The sequence below is a fragment of the Choloepus didactylus genome, chromosome 1 (assembly GCF_015220235.1).
Source record: "Choloepus didactylus isolate mChoDid1 chromosome 1, mChoDid1.pri, whole genome shotgun sequence".
Taxonomy (NCBI): domain Eukaryota; kingdom Metazoa; phylum Chordata; class Mammalia; order Pilosa; family Megalonychidae; genus Choloepus; species Choloepus didactylus.
This window is the reverse complement of record NC_051307.1, coordinates 223,225,180-223,241,285: the sequence shown is the minus strand read 5'-3', so window position 1 is coordinate 223,241,285 and position 16,106 is coordinate 223,225,180. Positions and strand designations below refer to the sequence as shown.

Genomic DNA, 16,106 nt, shown 5'->3' with positions numbered 1-16,106 from the left:
TGCTTCATTTACTTTTCTCAATAATCCTTTATGGTAAATACTACTATCAGATCCCTTTTGTCAATGAGGAAACTGGACTAAGTAACTTGCCCAGTATCACATACTCAAGGGATAGAGCTGAGACTTGAATCCAGGCAGTCTGACTCCAGATCTTCCTCTTTTATATTTAGATCAGTGTTTCCCAACAACTGGAAAGATAATTGCGCAGGATATTAGTAAGTAATTTTTAAAAGAAAAAGCCTGTGTTAACTAAATAAGGTAGGGAAATACTGAGTTAAGCAAATGGGTCCCTTTAGAGTAGGATTTCTCAGTCTCTAAAAACCTAATGTGCTGTGTAAATCTCTGACAGCCAAATGCAGAATATGACATTTCCCAAAACTTGAACACAGAGCTCTTTTTTTTCTGAGTTTCTCTAAACCATTGTTCTGCAAACTAACTCTATGAAAACATGGTCTACAAATTAGTGAGTGGTCTATGAAGTGGTCTGTCTCCTGCCCCCCACCCACTGATGCCATCCTCTGACACTTCCTGTGCAGGGACTAAAGGACCACCTGGCAGGTCAGAGGCCCGCAGTAAGTCGCCAGTGTGGACTGTATTCTTCACTTGAGAAGTGATCAGTTTCTCTCTGAGGTGATGAAAAAGTTTGGGGAATGTATGTTGGTAATGGTAGCACAGCATTAAGAATATATATCACCGAATTGTATACCTGAAAGTGGTTAAAATGGGAAAATTTAAGTAGTGTATATATTACTACAATAAAAAGTTTAAAAAAAACATGTCATCTTCTTTTCTGGGGATAACTTAGCCATACATATAAAAAAACCTCTCAACCTTGAGATGCTCAAGAGAAACCACTTTGGTTGGAAGCAAATATTAAAATTTTCATTTAAATCTACTTATTTCTCATACTAAATATTTCTATTTGGTGTATGTTTTGTTTTATATATGCATAATATATTGGAAAAGTAATGTACATATAATTTGCAAATAATTTTATAAACATATGTTGAAGATAGGTGCTCAACAATATTGAGGGGAATAACTTAGCCATCCATATGAAAAGTCTTTAGTTCTCCCACATTCTTTGACCCAGTACTTTCACTTCATGGAATTTATCCTAAGGAAATAACTTTCTATGTATACAAATATGTAGCTACATGAGTGTACAATCTACTTGTGTTTGTGAGAATTGAAAGCAGTCTATATATCTAACAATACCATAAATTATGGTAATCCATGTAAAGAATACTAACAGGAAGCTAAAAATTATATAGTAGTAGAGTATATAATTGCTTAGGAAAAAATCTGACTCTGTAAGTGGAAAAACCAGATGACAAAAGATTATAGAGTTCATATGCCTAAAAAAAAGGAGTAGAATGATATGTCAAAATGTTAATTATAGTAGCTCTTGTGGTGGGAGAAGAAGCAGGTTTTATTTTTGTGCTTCCCTGTGTTATAGTAACTTTTTGTACAATAAATATGTATTTTTCAACTTAATTTTTAAAATAAGTCACATAGTTCAAAATTTGATAATTATAAAAGGTATACAGTGACAAGGTATTTTTCTCATCCACTGTCCCCCAGACAATCCATTCCTCTCTCCAAAAGTATCTAAAGTTATTGATTTCTTGCATATTTTTCTAAGGATATTTTATATTTATAAAATTTGTACACTTACATTTATTCTTTTCCCTTTTATTACACAACTAATAGCATGCAATACACATTGTTTTGTGCTATTTTGAATAATCTTGTACATCTAATATTTCATCCAAGTCAGAGTATATATGGAGGATACATTCCTAAAAATGGAATCACTGGGTCAAAAGGCATGTGTATTTGTAATTTTGATCAATATTGCCATATTGCCTTCTGAGATTATAAAAAAAAATCTTCTCATGCTTTCTTTTAGTATTTAATGGTTTGAGATTTTTTACACTTTGTGTTGATCCATTTTTATTTAATCTAGCTTAATGGCTACTTAATAAGATAACCAAATTATTTAAAATATTAAACTCTTCACTAGAAATTCAAGTGCTGGTTGTCCCCATCAGTTAGATCAAAGGATCTAGATGCAAATAAGGACATCTTGCAACGGTTCAGTTTACACAGCAGATGAATAACATGCCTAGACTTTTGTCCTGCTGTGTGCAGGTTTTACTTGCTTCCAGTCACATTGCAGTGAACACGCAAGCTGTGAAAGCTTGATTTCCACCTTCAAGTGAATTTTTCCCTTCAATAGAACTCAGGTGGCTGGTTGGATGCCCCTTCTGAAGTACTGTAAGTTGCTTTTTTCATATAAATAAAAAGGAGTGGGCTCCCCTGTAGTGTTGGATATATCTATGTATGGTCTGCATGAGTTTGTGTATAGTAATGTGAGAGCATATAGGAAGAGAACTAATTTTATTCCTGCAGGGATCACGTAGACCTGTTACCCGTTTGTGAACATAAGCAGCTGTACTGAAATGTCAGATGGATTTACACAGCTGACTCAACTTGCCAAAAAGAGAGCAGCATCGTAGCTCCATAAATTGATCCTATCCAGCCCAGCTTAATCTAGCTCCTGCTTGAGGTCAGCTGCAGTTGCCACTCAGCACACAACAGCAGACACCACTGGGGTTCTGCGCAAAAAAAATATCTCAAGTTGATGTTGATCTGGGACTCTTCTCAACTGGGGAAGCTTCTAGAGGATCTTTAATCATCTTGGATTATTTCTTCTTCTCTAGTAGAGAGAAGAAAAATGTCTAAGCACAGCAAGACCTCAGATGAAGAAGAACTCTTTGATGAGGAGATTAATGAGGATGAACTCTTGGCCAACTTGTCCCCTGAGGAACTTAAAGAACTGCAATCTGAAATGGAAGTCATGGCCCCTGATCCCAGGCTTCCCGTGGGAATGATTCAGAAAGATCAAACTGACAAGCCACCGACAGGAAACTTCGACCATAAATCTCTTGTTGATTATATGTATTGGCAAAAGGCATCCAGACGCATGCTGGAAGAGGAACGTGTTCCTGTTAGCTTTGTGCCATCCAAGGTAACCAGGGATTTGTGTACAACAGCGAAATGGCTGCCTGGGACTGGGCTGTCAGGTGTCCATGATGTGGTTGTGACTTCTCAAGACCCCGGTTGTTTCTTTTGCCACATATAGATTAAATCATAATGTTTAATCCTACTCTCAGAAATACTTACATTGCATAGTTGTGAAGGGAAAGCTGGTAATTTCTTGTAAATGTCTCTTTAAAAAAATTGCCGTGGGGTTTGCTGTAAGAAAACCTGTATTCTATAGATAACCATGATACTGAATGACTTAATTCAGAGCACTCGCCCTTAACTCTCTTATTTTTTGACTCACTGCCCTTTTGAGAAGTTGATGAAGGCTCTGGGCTCTCTCCCTCTGGCACATTCTTATATAGGAAATATCTCACATATAATTGCAAGTGTTCCATGTTCCCTGTGAAGCCCAACAACACGCCGTGCAATTAAACCAAGTCAAATAACCAAAAATGTTTACTATTCCCATGGTGCATTGGATATCAGTGATGCCATTTAGAAATTGATAGTTATTAAGCTGTTTTCAAGATACTTCCTTAAATATGAATTGTGGTTGAATCTATGAACCTGTATGTCAGCATAATTTTTTTTTAATGTTCCACTTAAAAATAACTTAGGAAAAAGAATACAATACAGAGATACCTCTCCTCTTCCCCCCTGGATAAAGTCTCTGTCAGATATGCCTGCTGATACACGTATGTCTTCTCACATTACTTTCAGGCTGGCTGTAATTAAGGGGAGTTGTAAACTGGTTTCATGGTCAAGAGAATTTAAACATTCATTGTGTTTAAGAAAATAAATTGATGACTTGATCAGCTTAGAATTTAAGATGCTTTGCAATTGGAGGTCAATGGATTAAAAGCCAAATCTATATAGTCAACTCAGAAAAGAAATTGGGTCCTTTTAACACTTTTCTTCCCATTGGGTAATTTGAACGGCTTAATGGTTGGCTCCCCCTGCTGGGCAAGATGAGAAATGCAGCAGTGAAGACTTCAGGTGGTTATCGCCTGACTGTTGTCAACTGCCAACCAATAACGGGTCCTGAGCAATAAGCCAAGTTCTTGCTTGGATGAATCTGTGTCCCAGACTGCTACACCATCTTTCAAAATGACACCTGTCATGTACACATATCGGGGAGGAAAGTATATTAATTGATGGGCAAGAATCTAATAAACATCAATAAAAGCCTGCCATTTTCCTGCCCCGTTTGAAACAGGCTCTGCCTCCTAGACCCTCCCTTAAAAAAGAAAAGAAACTGAACTAGGGAACTTGCCTCTGGAGTAGCCAGGGCAGTTTTCACAGAGCTGAGGAGACAAAATTAAAGTCAAGACTTTCAGCATATTTCAAAATATCAAACTGTTCTTATTTTCTCCACAATATGCTCTGTTTTCAGGAAAACTTGATGTACATGTTATACTAGGTAAGTAGGCATTTTAGGAATGCAAATTTTAGTTAGGGCAATAAGGAAATTATTTGCATAACCTAGGGCTGACCAGTACAAAGATGCCTATTCAGCTGTATACAAAGCAATGACTTTATTATTTTGATAGAGAGCACTGTAAGGCTTCTAAAACAAAAGATTTTTAACTGCTTCTGGAATTGAATACAATTTTAAAAAACCAAACAGATTCTGAAAACAAAATTAATTAGGTTTCATTTTAATATATGGAATGAGATAAACACTACAACAAATATGTATCTATATGATTTTATCTTTACTTTGGTTGTATTTGCTTACAAAATTAATGCATGTACTTTGTTAAAAAAACTCAAACATTGTAGAACTATATAATGTAGAAAGTGAAAGTCCCCCAAATTTCCCCCTCCTCAGAGTTATCTTCATGGTTATCCCACTTCCTTAGAGACAAACACTAATTTGGTAAACATTCCAACAGATTTTTTTTTGTCTTATACATGTATACATCTTTATATATTTTTGTGTACACACACATACATAAATACACTAACACTATGCATACATTTATTGGTTTGCTTTTTTCATATAAAAAATCTTTTAGATTTTTCCATATCCATACTCTACTTCATATTTCTTCTGTTATTTATTTTAACCCTCAAAAACTTCTCTTTTAGGAAAACACTCAAGAGCCACATGAAAAAATAGACAAAGGTAATAAAAACATAGCTGCTTTTTTAAAAGAAAAGCTCAATAGTGAAATAGCTGCATATAAAGAAGAATCAAAGGGTTACAACAATGTCCAAGAAGCAGACAATGATGAGGAAGGTGAAGATGAGGAAGAAGAAGATGATGAAGATGAGGAAGATGAAGATGATGGAGAAGAGAGTGATGAAAAAACAAAAGAAGAGGAAGGGAAAGCAAAGGAGCAAATCAGAAATGGTGAGAACAGTTGCCAACAGATAACGAATAAAGCCACTGAAGAACAGAAAGACAGACCAGAAGCCCAAGAAAAAAGTGAGAAAAAAATATCAAAATTAGATCCTAAGAAGTTAGCTCTAGATACCAGTTTTTTGAAGGTAAGTGCAAGACCTTCAGGAAACCAAACAGACCTGGATGGAAGCTTGAGGCGAGTCAGGCAAAATGATCCCAACATGACGGAACTCAACCTAAACAACATTGAAAACATCCCCAAAGAAATGCTACTGGACTTTGTCAATGCAATGAAGAAAAACAAGCACATCAAAACCTTCAGTTTAGCAAATGTAGGTGCAGATGAGAATACAGCTTTTGCCTTGGCCAACATGTTGCGTGAAAATAGGAGTATTACCACCCTCAACATCGAGTCCAATTTCATCACCGGTAAAGGAATTGTGGCCATCATGAGGTGCCTCCAGTTTAATGAGACACTAACTGAACTTCGTTTTCACAACCAGAGGCACATGTTGGGCCACCAAGCTGAAATGGAGATATCCAGGCTTCTGAAGGCCAACAACACTCTGCTGAAGATGGGCTACCATTTTGAGCTCCCAGGTCCCCGAATGGTGGTAACCAATCTGCTCACCAGGAATCAGGATAAACAAAGGCAGAAAAGACAAGAAGAACAAAAACAGCAACAACTCAAAGAACAGAGGAAGCTAATAGCCATGCTGGAGAACGGGTTGGGGCTGCCGCCTGGGATGTGGGAGATGCTGGGAGGGCCCATGCCGGATTCCAGGACACAGGATTTCCCCCAGCCTCCCTCTCGGCCCCCCAACCCCCAAGCGGTCCCCTGCGGGCGCCGAAATGAAGTGACAAGAAAGGCGACTCAGCCTCCGCAGTACAGGACGGACCCTGACTCCTTCCGGATAGTGAAGCTGAAGAGAATCCGGCGCAAATCTCGGATGCCAGAGGCTAGAGAACCACCTGAGAAAACCAACCTCAAAGATGTGATCAGAACACTCAAACCAGTGCCGAGAAACAGGCCGCCCCCCTTGGTGGAAATCACTCCCAGAGATCAGCTCCTGAATGACATTCGTCGCAGCAACGTTGCCTACCTTAAACCTGTAAGTAGAAGGAGGGAGAAATGGTGAGCAGTACCACATAAATGTAACCCCATTCCAGTCCCTGTTAGTTTTATCTAAGGAGATGCTAATTGGGATCAACTGGGGGAAGCCAGTGAGCTTTACCATCCATTTATTGAGCACTTATTATGGGCCTGATTCATTATATGAATAAATTCATATAACCATCTTAACAACCCTATAAGGTAGGTACTATTATTATCCCCATTTTATAAAAAGCTGACCTTGAAACCCAGTTCTGAGTTCATGGCCAAGCTTTCACCACCAAGCTGCTCTAGCTCTGCAAGAGTCTATTTGTAGTAACTCCAACCCAGTCACACAGCTGACAATCAGATTTCCGGATGAACTTGCTACAAAGAATAAGTAAGAAGGAGGCCTAATTAGGTCAGACAGTTGTAGAGAACTGAATGCTTCTAAAATGTTTAAAAACATTTAGTTATTTTTCTTAGATGAAAAGAGACTACAGTTGCATTTATACTCTTCACTTTTTAGGTGGGCAGACACATGGTAAACTTCAGGTTATCTTCTCCATGAATGAACAGAGTTTTTACAATATTTTATTATTATTTCAGTTTTAATATTTATTATTACTGCTCATAATGTGAATAAAGGTCTGCTTCTTGCTGCTCTTTAACTGCTATTTAACTGGCAGGAATGGAATTTTTTTTGTCATAACTGATGGCATTTACGGAGGCTGAAAGGTGCTTATCCATAGGAGATTGAAAATGAACTGCAGTATTTTCAAATTTAGTGTGTAATTTAGCTAAGACATTATGGTGACAAAATAGTATATTTTATCATAGAGATGCCCAATTTTTTCAGGATATTTTAAACAAATTTCCATGGAAGCTTGTTCTTTTTCTGCTTTAAAGAGCTTTATATTCTAACATAAGAGAATTGTAACATATTCACATATATCCATGGGTATGTCCCTTATTCCCATTTCCTAGAAATGCAGAATTATCAGCGTTCCATTCTTCTCACTCAAAAAGGACTTCCATCTGTGATTGAGAGGATTCTTGATTCTCCCTTGGGCAGGGGCCACAGTGAGGACACTAGAGGTCTCATGTGGTCAAAGGTCGTTTGGCAGCTCTTGGGCACAACCTCAAGACTTTCTACACTGGTTCATCTCCCTACTGCCAGACCTCCCTGGGGGGCTGGGTGGGGGTGTTATTTTGAGAGAAACTAGCTCTATCATTTCTTCCACAACCAGTCATGGGGAAAGTGTACTCAACCCACCTCAGTGACCAGACAGTCAGAAAATAACATTAGTCTGAAAGGAGTGAAGAGAAGTATATTTTAAATCTGCATAATGGGAGCATGTGGATCAGAGTAGAAGAGAGCGTGAAATTTAAATGATCACCTGACCCAACTCTCTGCCTTCTGAGGGAATGTTCTTCTGAGTAAATCAGCTTTCCCCAGAGTCCGTTCCATTCCATCCATCCACTTACTAAGGCAACAAATATTTATGTAATGCCTCCCACATGTCAGGTACTGAGAAAAGGGTCAGGGATAAGACAGGCACAGGCTTGACCTCAGGGAGTTTAACAATGTAGGTTTTATAATTTTCATGGTCAACACACTCTGCCTGTTGGTCCACTGAGAACACATAAGCTTTAAGTCCAGATCCTAGAGCAAAAGACGCTAAAATAAATTCATGGTAATAATTGTAAAAACTCAACACTCTACTAAGTACCACATCTTTCATATTTCAATCAGTTCTAAAGCACTGTCAGTTTTAACATGTCTTTTTTTTTTTAATATTAACTAAGAAAGAAAAACATGCTGCAAAATAAACTCTGATGTGCTTTTGGAATGATTGCCTTGCACATCAGCCTCTTTGCTTTAAAATGGCTTTCATTTATTCCAAGAGATAGGCGATTTCTCCTTGACTTCAGTTGCCTGGCTTGGCCTGCGCTGGCATCTTTTGCATGTTTCTCACACGACTTTGTCTAATCAGGCCGGTAAAACGCTCTGGGAAAAAATAAAGTGAAAATGCATCATTCCACTGACAGAAAATTTGCTTCACTAATACCAGATTGTTCCCTGCTGCTTTATTTTGCCTTTCTGCATGCACAATACATTTCTGCTTTAATGCCAAGTCATAATGTAATCTTTTAAAAGAACTTCTTATCTTTTTATTTTGAAATCATTTTAGACTTAGAGAAGTTTAAAAATAAGACAAGAATTCCTAAATATCCATCACATCTTACCGTATTTGCTTTATCATTTTTTAAAAGATGTTTTTGTTGGCAGTACATCTCTGTGTGTGTAGTACCAACAGGGCATACAGTTGTATGGTGGCAATAATGGTATGTTCTCACCTAGGCCGTGTTCTCCCTGCACCTGTAGCCAGCTGCTGTAAGACTTCATTGACTACAAGATGCATCTTGATTCTAGTCACTAAAAGTGAATCTTAGACTTAATGAAATATCCTAAGTGTGACTTTGTCTTGTTTACTCTTATATTCTCAGAGAAAGAAATATTTTTGGCCAGTCAAATGAAACATGACAATGCTTCCTTTACAGAGGTGAAGCTAAAGCTTTTTTTCCCCCCTTCTTATGCTGGAGTGCAAAGATGCTTTCCAAAACTCTGGATTTTCAAGTATGAGATTAAAATTAAAATCCATTTTTAAAATCTTGTGATTTTTTTTTTTTTACTGATGTTCCTAACTAGAGCATTGAAAACATACTTAGAAATTAGTTATTCTTAGAAAACAAACAGATAATCTAGAATTTTCTTCTCATGGATTTGGAAATATTATTTTTGTATTTTTTGGAGCACATCTCAATAGGTAGTCAATTTGTGTTTTAAAATTTGTATATATATATTTTTCACTTTAATGCATAACTCTCCCATTTCCCACCCCTGTGGTCTGAAGGGAAAATCTGTTTTCTTGCTTGACTCAAACGCTATTTTCTCCAAGACACCGTCCATTCAATTCAGTCTGAGATATTTTCTCTGTGGGTCAGGGGTTGAAAACCGGCAAACCACAGGCCAGATCTGCAGATAAATTTTGTTTGGCTTAAGGATTGCTGTATAAATGTTTAAATATCACATAGGAAAAACCAGGTATCTTGGCACACTTGGAACATCAGCTCTGGCCACACTGGTCTTGCTACTTCATGGCACAAACCAGCTGGATCTGTGTGTTGGGCTTTCCCTTGAGGTAGACAAGGGACTCTCCAGTTTTTCTGAGTCTCCACCATGCCCTATTGTCTAACATCTGGCCTGCTCGGCACCTGGCTTCTGTAGGATTTTTTAGTTTCTTTTTTGTTTGTTTGTTTTGTTGCTTTTTTTGTCTTTAGCTATGTTTTTAAAGTCTTTGTCTTGTCTAACAAAATTAAATTTATTAGGTAATGACTAATTCATGTCCCCATGAGTTGATGACTCTGAGTCAATATGATACCAACCCAAAGCAAAGACATTCAGTTTGTACCTTTCCAAAAATACGTTTCATTTCATCTTTTCTAATGCTGTGTTCTGTTTACTGCCTACCATCCCAGAAGAGTATTCATACTTTTCACTGAGATAAAATCCCCTCTGCAACAACTGTTTGATTCACTGAGGGCAACTGCCTTTACATTAAATCCAAGCTTCTGTGACAAACAAGATGACTATTTTATCACTCACTCAGTTTCACTTCGGGCTTAATTATTTATCTCTGGATTACTTCCAGACAGTTGTTGAAGTCTGGCTAAAGACACTGCTGAATTTCTCTTTCAGAAATATTTCAGTGTAACAATACCAGGAACAACTTTAGTTAGTGGTGGTTGTTACACAGTTATTAGGATTACAGAATTTAAGATTATAGTCTCTTGGGTCTTTGTCTTCATCTCTGGACATTTCTTTTTTGCCTCACTTGTAAGATCTTTCTCTAGATTCTATTCTCATTCCAATTTTCTCCTCTTTCCCATTTATCTTTTCCCATTGTTTCAATTATCAAATAATCTAGGACAATATCCAAATCTCTCTTTCCCGTCAATATCCAAATCTCTCTTTCCTGTTAGATCACCCAGGCATTTTCTTTGGGTAGGATTCAATCTGTCCCCAAATGAAGCTCTTCATTTTTAAACCTGTTTGTCGTTCCTGGTTCCCAATTTCCCATGGCATCGTGGTTCTCTCGTGCATTTAGGTCTAAAACCCGTTTCTCAACTCCGTCTTCTTCCTGCCCCCTCCCCTTCCTTGCCTCCAAAATGGGAATCAGGGGGCTCCAAGGAAACCAAAGTCAAACCTAAGTCATAGCTCTGGAAATATCATTACGGTTTTCATACAGATGCAGTGGGAGAAAGCAATGTAACATTTTAAGCTCATATCAAAAGAGTGTATGTTACCAGGAATGATACAGACTACAGAAAATCTTTCCATAATGCCTAGTGGGAAAAAGGTTCTTGATAGATATAAAGTCTGTGGGAGTGATTCTCAAACTTTTGGGAGCATTTGCCTGGAAGGCTAAATACAGATCACCGAGACCACCCCCACCATTTTCACCAGGTGTTGGGTGGGGCCTGAGCATTTGTATATCTAGTAAGTTCTCCAGTGATGCTGATGTCACTTGTGGACCAGGCCTCGGGAACCACAGCTCCGTGACATCCATGGCAAACCGTGTCTCCTGATATTTTCCCTGAGGGGAAGCTTTCCTGCTTCCATATTGCCCTCTGCCTCAAATTACCTTTCCTTCTTCTCTATCTGTTAAAATCTATCCAACTTCCGAGGCTCTGCCCAAATACTTTTTTACAAAAAAAAACAGAACATCAGGGGTGAATTCTCTTCCTGTATGTTTCCAGAACACTTTATCTGTACCTCTTTTAGCACCTCCCAGTTTCTGCTTCATATTGAGAGCCCGTGTGGACACGGGGCGGGTCTCCTGCCGGGCCCTGAGTTCCTCAAGGGCCTGTCTCTCCATCTCTATCCCGGACACCCACAGCGGTGCTTGGCCCCATCCTGGCTCCTAATGGCCCCTCCATCTCTAGGAATATGAGTATGTGTGTGTGTGTGTGTGTAATTCTGCACACACACAACACACACACATACATAGGCCCTGCACACCACATGCACTTTTTAAAAAACTAATTTTAACCAATAAAATGAAGGGAGGAAATGGCTCCCTTAACAAGACTGCAAGTTCATTCTTCCTGTTTATAATCTTTTTTTTACCACATTAAAATCTGGCTATCTTTTTTTTTTTTTTTTTTGTCTTTTGTGTCCTGCTTAAAATGGCTTTCTTTGAGGATTACTACAATATTTATCTATCTTTTCTTGCAGCTTTTACAGTTTTTGGTCTTTAAAATATATTTCATATTACAGATGAATTTTTTTAAGTAAGTAGGAAGCAAGGCGCCTGCTTTATTGTTTCTTTTCCTAATAGTTACCCAATGATAATTTAGTGACTCATTCCTCTTCTCCCTAATGATCTGAACTGCCAGCTTGGTCATATTTTAAATACTTCAATATGTTTCTGGGTTACTATACTGGGGTAGCCTACATTTTTCTTTTTGAAATATTGTTATTATTTTGGAACACTTCCATGCATAAATAAACACATTCGGAGAATAAAATTATGTAAAATGTTTTTTCCACTCAACAATACAAAGAGCTACAATGTTTCAGTTATTGATTGTGGCTTTATAGTTATTTTAAACACCTGGCATTGCCTTTTTTGCTCACTGATGTTCTCCATGGGTGAGCCCTACTAAGGTATATTCATACTCCTTATCTCCCCAAAGTCTGGCACTAGAGAGGGAGAGGGTTAGAAGCACACTGAAGATCCCTTGGCTTGGAGGCTGGGCAGACAGCAGCACGTCAAAGGTCCTCTCTGGAAGGCAGGATTCCAGGAAACATTCCAGGCCAAACGTCATGGGCAGAGAGCAAGCTGCAAGAAGGGCTGCAGCAGATGGCCAAAATGGTTCCTCACATTGGCAGGTGGACATGGACAACAGAGGAAGAAATATTCTTAGTCATTATTAAACTCTGAGCATCCCCTGGACTTTTTCAGCATCCTCCAGAAGGTACAAACATGATGGATGAATTACCTTCCTAAGATAAACAGTTAAACAGTTACTTGATAAGAATTCACTTTATAACTTTAAGCTGTTCCTGTGACTCAGAGCTATAAAGTTGATTTGCAGGCTTGGATTTATGTTGTTCTTTTGTAATTTTTTTGCCCTCAGGGGTTCTCCAAATAATACTTTATTTTTAAATTTTATCGAGCATCAAATTAAGACTGTGCTTCAAAGAGTTTTGAAAGAATATATTTTATATTATTGTGGCATTTTTAAAGGCAGCATATAATGGTGGTTAAGGCATGGCTATCGAAACCAAGCATATCTCGGTTCAAATCCCTGCTCTGCCATTTCTTAGCTGTGTGACCTTAGGCAAATTATTTATCTTCTCTGAGCCTGTTCCCTCCTTACAAATGAAATGTTTTAAATGAGATGTTTTAAAAATTGGTGTAAATGTTGATTACTAATTTATATAACTGAATCCATTTAATAGCTTTGTGAATTAGATGCTGTTACTGTCATTTTTTTAACTTTATTGAAAAATTAAAAAACAAACAAAAAAACACCCAACATTCCAAACAAAACAAAGCAAAGGATTAAGAAAAACAACCTAAAATAACTACGTTGCTTCCGACGTGGTCCTACCATACCCCAAGAAAATTAACAAACCATAATCCAACATAGGCATAAGCAAAACCAAATAACCTAAAATAAGTACACTGAAGCTAACATTTTAAAATGCAATAGCTTTTTTTACTTTATCAAAAAATTAAAAAAAAAAAACAATTCAAACAAAACAGAGAAATAAGAAAAACAACCTAAAATAACTGGATTTGTTATTGTCATTTTGCAGCTGAGAACATTGAATGCCCAACATCACACAGCTCTAAGTGCTAGTGTCAGGATTTGAATCCAGGCAGTCTCCACTCCCTGCTCTCTTGCTCCTATATGCTTCACCATATGTGCTCAAAGGCCTTGGAACAGTCCCTGGCATCAGTAAATGACCAATGAATAGTATCTGTGGTTGTATTGTTTTGTTTTATCATGATCTTGGGGACTCTCTGACCAGAATTACTAATCCATTCTGCATCCTTTGAGGAACATAAATTTTGTAATTTTTGCTATAAAGCCCTTGAATTTCCAGGATTCATTTTCCCCTATTCTTCAAATTATTAAATCACAGGTGCAAGTACCAAAAGAATTGGCCTAAGGAAACAGAAGTGTCTAGAAGAACAAGAAATTGAAACGATGCTTGGATTAGAGTTTGGAGACCATTTCAACGGCAATTCTTCTGGATCCAGGTGGCAGAACTGGGAGCAAAGCAAACATCTGATAGGAGTATTTGTAAAAGGGAGAATGTTTGGGACATGACTCAATAGAGCTGAAGAGGAAGGAGGAAGCAGATAAAATATTAATACCCAACAATAGCATTTTCTATTGCCGATTGATTTGAGTGACTTAAATGAGATTTAGGTGTTTCCAGAAACAGAAATAAGCAAAAGTTATTTATTTATTGATTTGGTAAATGTTCCCCTTATTATTGCTTTCTACTGGTAAGTAACAATAACTACACCAAAAGTGCTAAAGTGTTACCTATTATATTGCCATTTTCATTCCTTCCATCTCCTTGCTGTGATTTATTACCAGTAGTGGCAAGATCTTAAAGCGAACAACTCATGTTTCACCCAATGGGAACGAGAAGGATGAATGTACTCCAGACCCTTGTGATGCTTTGAAAAGGAAGAATTGTTAGATAGCTTTTCTTTGGAGAATCAGTTGAGATTTCTGCTTTCCAACCCTGCCTGGCTTTCTCCCCCACCACTCCCCTGGTGTTTCAGGGTTTACTTCTGACAGAAGTATTTGTGAGGGGCAGAATACTGAAGCCATGGAATGTGGTCAAACAAAGTGTCACCAGAAAGAGAGGGACGGGTAAAATAAACTCTGCATATATATAAAAATTTCCCTTCAGTGTTTCCATAAGTACAATGGGAGACAGCATGCTGTTTTTGAGGGGAAATTTTTTTGTTAGATAATATAGTTATTGACAAACTTTTGGTTTTAGCTAGCTACATTTTCTGTTGTGTGTGTGTGTGTGTGTGTGTGTGTGTGTGTGTGTTTAAGCTTAATTTGTGAGACTGATTTGATCTTGTTCTCCTCAAATGTCTTGTAGAGGAAGCTTGCTTACAGGATTAAACTTAAAACACCTTATCCTATCATTTAAGGACTTCTATTTCCTGGCCCCGGTTTACTAATCAAGTCTTACCTTCCTCAATCCTTTATTCTCCTCCTGATAAAACATCCTCACACACACTTATGCCTTTGCTGATTGACCTTTCCGTAGAACACTCCCCAGGAGAATTTCCTGCGCTTCCCTTCACCCACGTTCAACCCAATCTTCATGGCCAAGGCCAGGTCCCATCTCATCCACCAAAACTTTCCCCGACAACTCTAACCCGTGTTCTTTCCTCCTCCCAAGTTCCTAGGTAGGACCCTTAATTATCCCTTCAGGTCATTAGACTTGTAGAGTTTGAGATTTTATAAAAATAGAGTTGGAGCAAACCCTAGAAACTAGGAAGTCAAGCTTTGGTGCCTTTTGTGTCTTCTTTACCTGAGTGAATAACTGGTACCTGCCTGCTGTCTCCTTTTAAGTAACCCTGGGCGCTACATAACAAGTGTGACAGGCTAGGAGAGATCGGAGCTATTGGCAACAAACATTAAGAACAATACGTTATTTGGAAGGACAAGCTACTGGAAAGAAATATGGTGTTTTTACTTTTAAAGAGGATGCAGTATATACAAAAGTGTATCTAAATTTAAATAGTTTTAAATAGTTTTCAATCAAGTAATTTTGAGATACCAACAGCTGATAGCTCTATCTCATCTAATATTTCTTTAAAACCTCTTTGTATATCAAGAATGGTTAAGAAAGGGCTACAATAAATAAAATGTTATTAAGCATGTAGCCCCTTGTACATCTAAGAGGCTAAACTCTCAGAACAAGGGGCTCTGAACATTTTTACAAGCTTAATATTTATCAGTAGTAGAAGTTCTGGAAAACCCTTTGCTTTTAGAGTCACAGCAACAATACAGTCAGGAATTTCAAAAAGTAATCCCAGATGTGCAAAATGAAAAAGATGATCCAATTTCATAGCTTACTGCCTCAATACATGGGTTTTGTCAAGAGAGGTGAAGCAGTTCACATTTTGCTTTTTCTATCCACCCACCTCTACCCTAAAAACCCCTTAGTTGATGAAGACTTTAACTTGTTTTTTAAATGTAATATTAATTTATGGCATTTATGTACTACATTTTTGTATTATTATCCTTCTAGAATTGACCAATGACCATTAGTAATTATAGTGAGTGTCTTGTTTATTCAAGTTGTCACTTCAGCAAAGTTATTGAATTTAGGTTATTGAATTTAGGTAGTAGAGTGTTCCATGTAGAAAATGTGCATCAACCAATATCAGGTTCATAAAAGGATCCCATTGGAATTCAGTTTTATTCTGGCTGAAAATTAATAAAGTGTTAAGGTTTTGTTAAAGAATATTTGAAACACAAGCTAAGAGCATTGGC

The 16,106-nt window shown here is 37.7% G+C and overlaps 1 protein-coding gene across 1 annotated transcript; it reads left to right on the top strand.

Moving 5' to 3' along the window:
* The first annotated feature begins 2,732 nt into the window (after positions 1-2,732).
* LMOD3 (leiomodin 3) lies at positions 2,733-6,537 on the top strand. Its single transcript, XM_037826565.1, has 2 exons — positions 2,733-3,034; positions 5,143-6,537. Exons 1-2 carry the CDS (start codon positions 2,741-2,743, stop codon positions 6,535-6,537), a joined length of 1,689 nt encoding a protein of 562 aa, XP_037682493.1. The 5' UTR covers positions 2,733-2,740.
* Positions 6,538-16,106: the final 9,569 nt, after the last annotated feature.

What these genes read in the sequence shown, in the direction of transcription:
- LMOD3 (XM_037826565.1), top strand. Translation starts at nt 2,741, where the DNA reads ATGTCTAAGCACAGCAAGACCTCAGATGAAGAAGAACTCTTTGATGAG. An exon ending in TTAGCTTTGTGCCATCCAAG is followed by an intron (nt 3,035 to 5,142) that starts GTAACCAGGGAT and finishes CTTCTCTTTTAG; the next exon opens with GAAAACACTCAAGAGCCACA.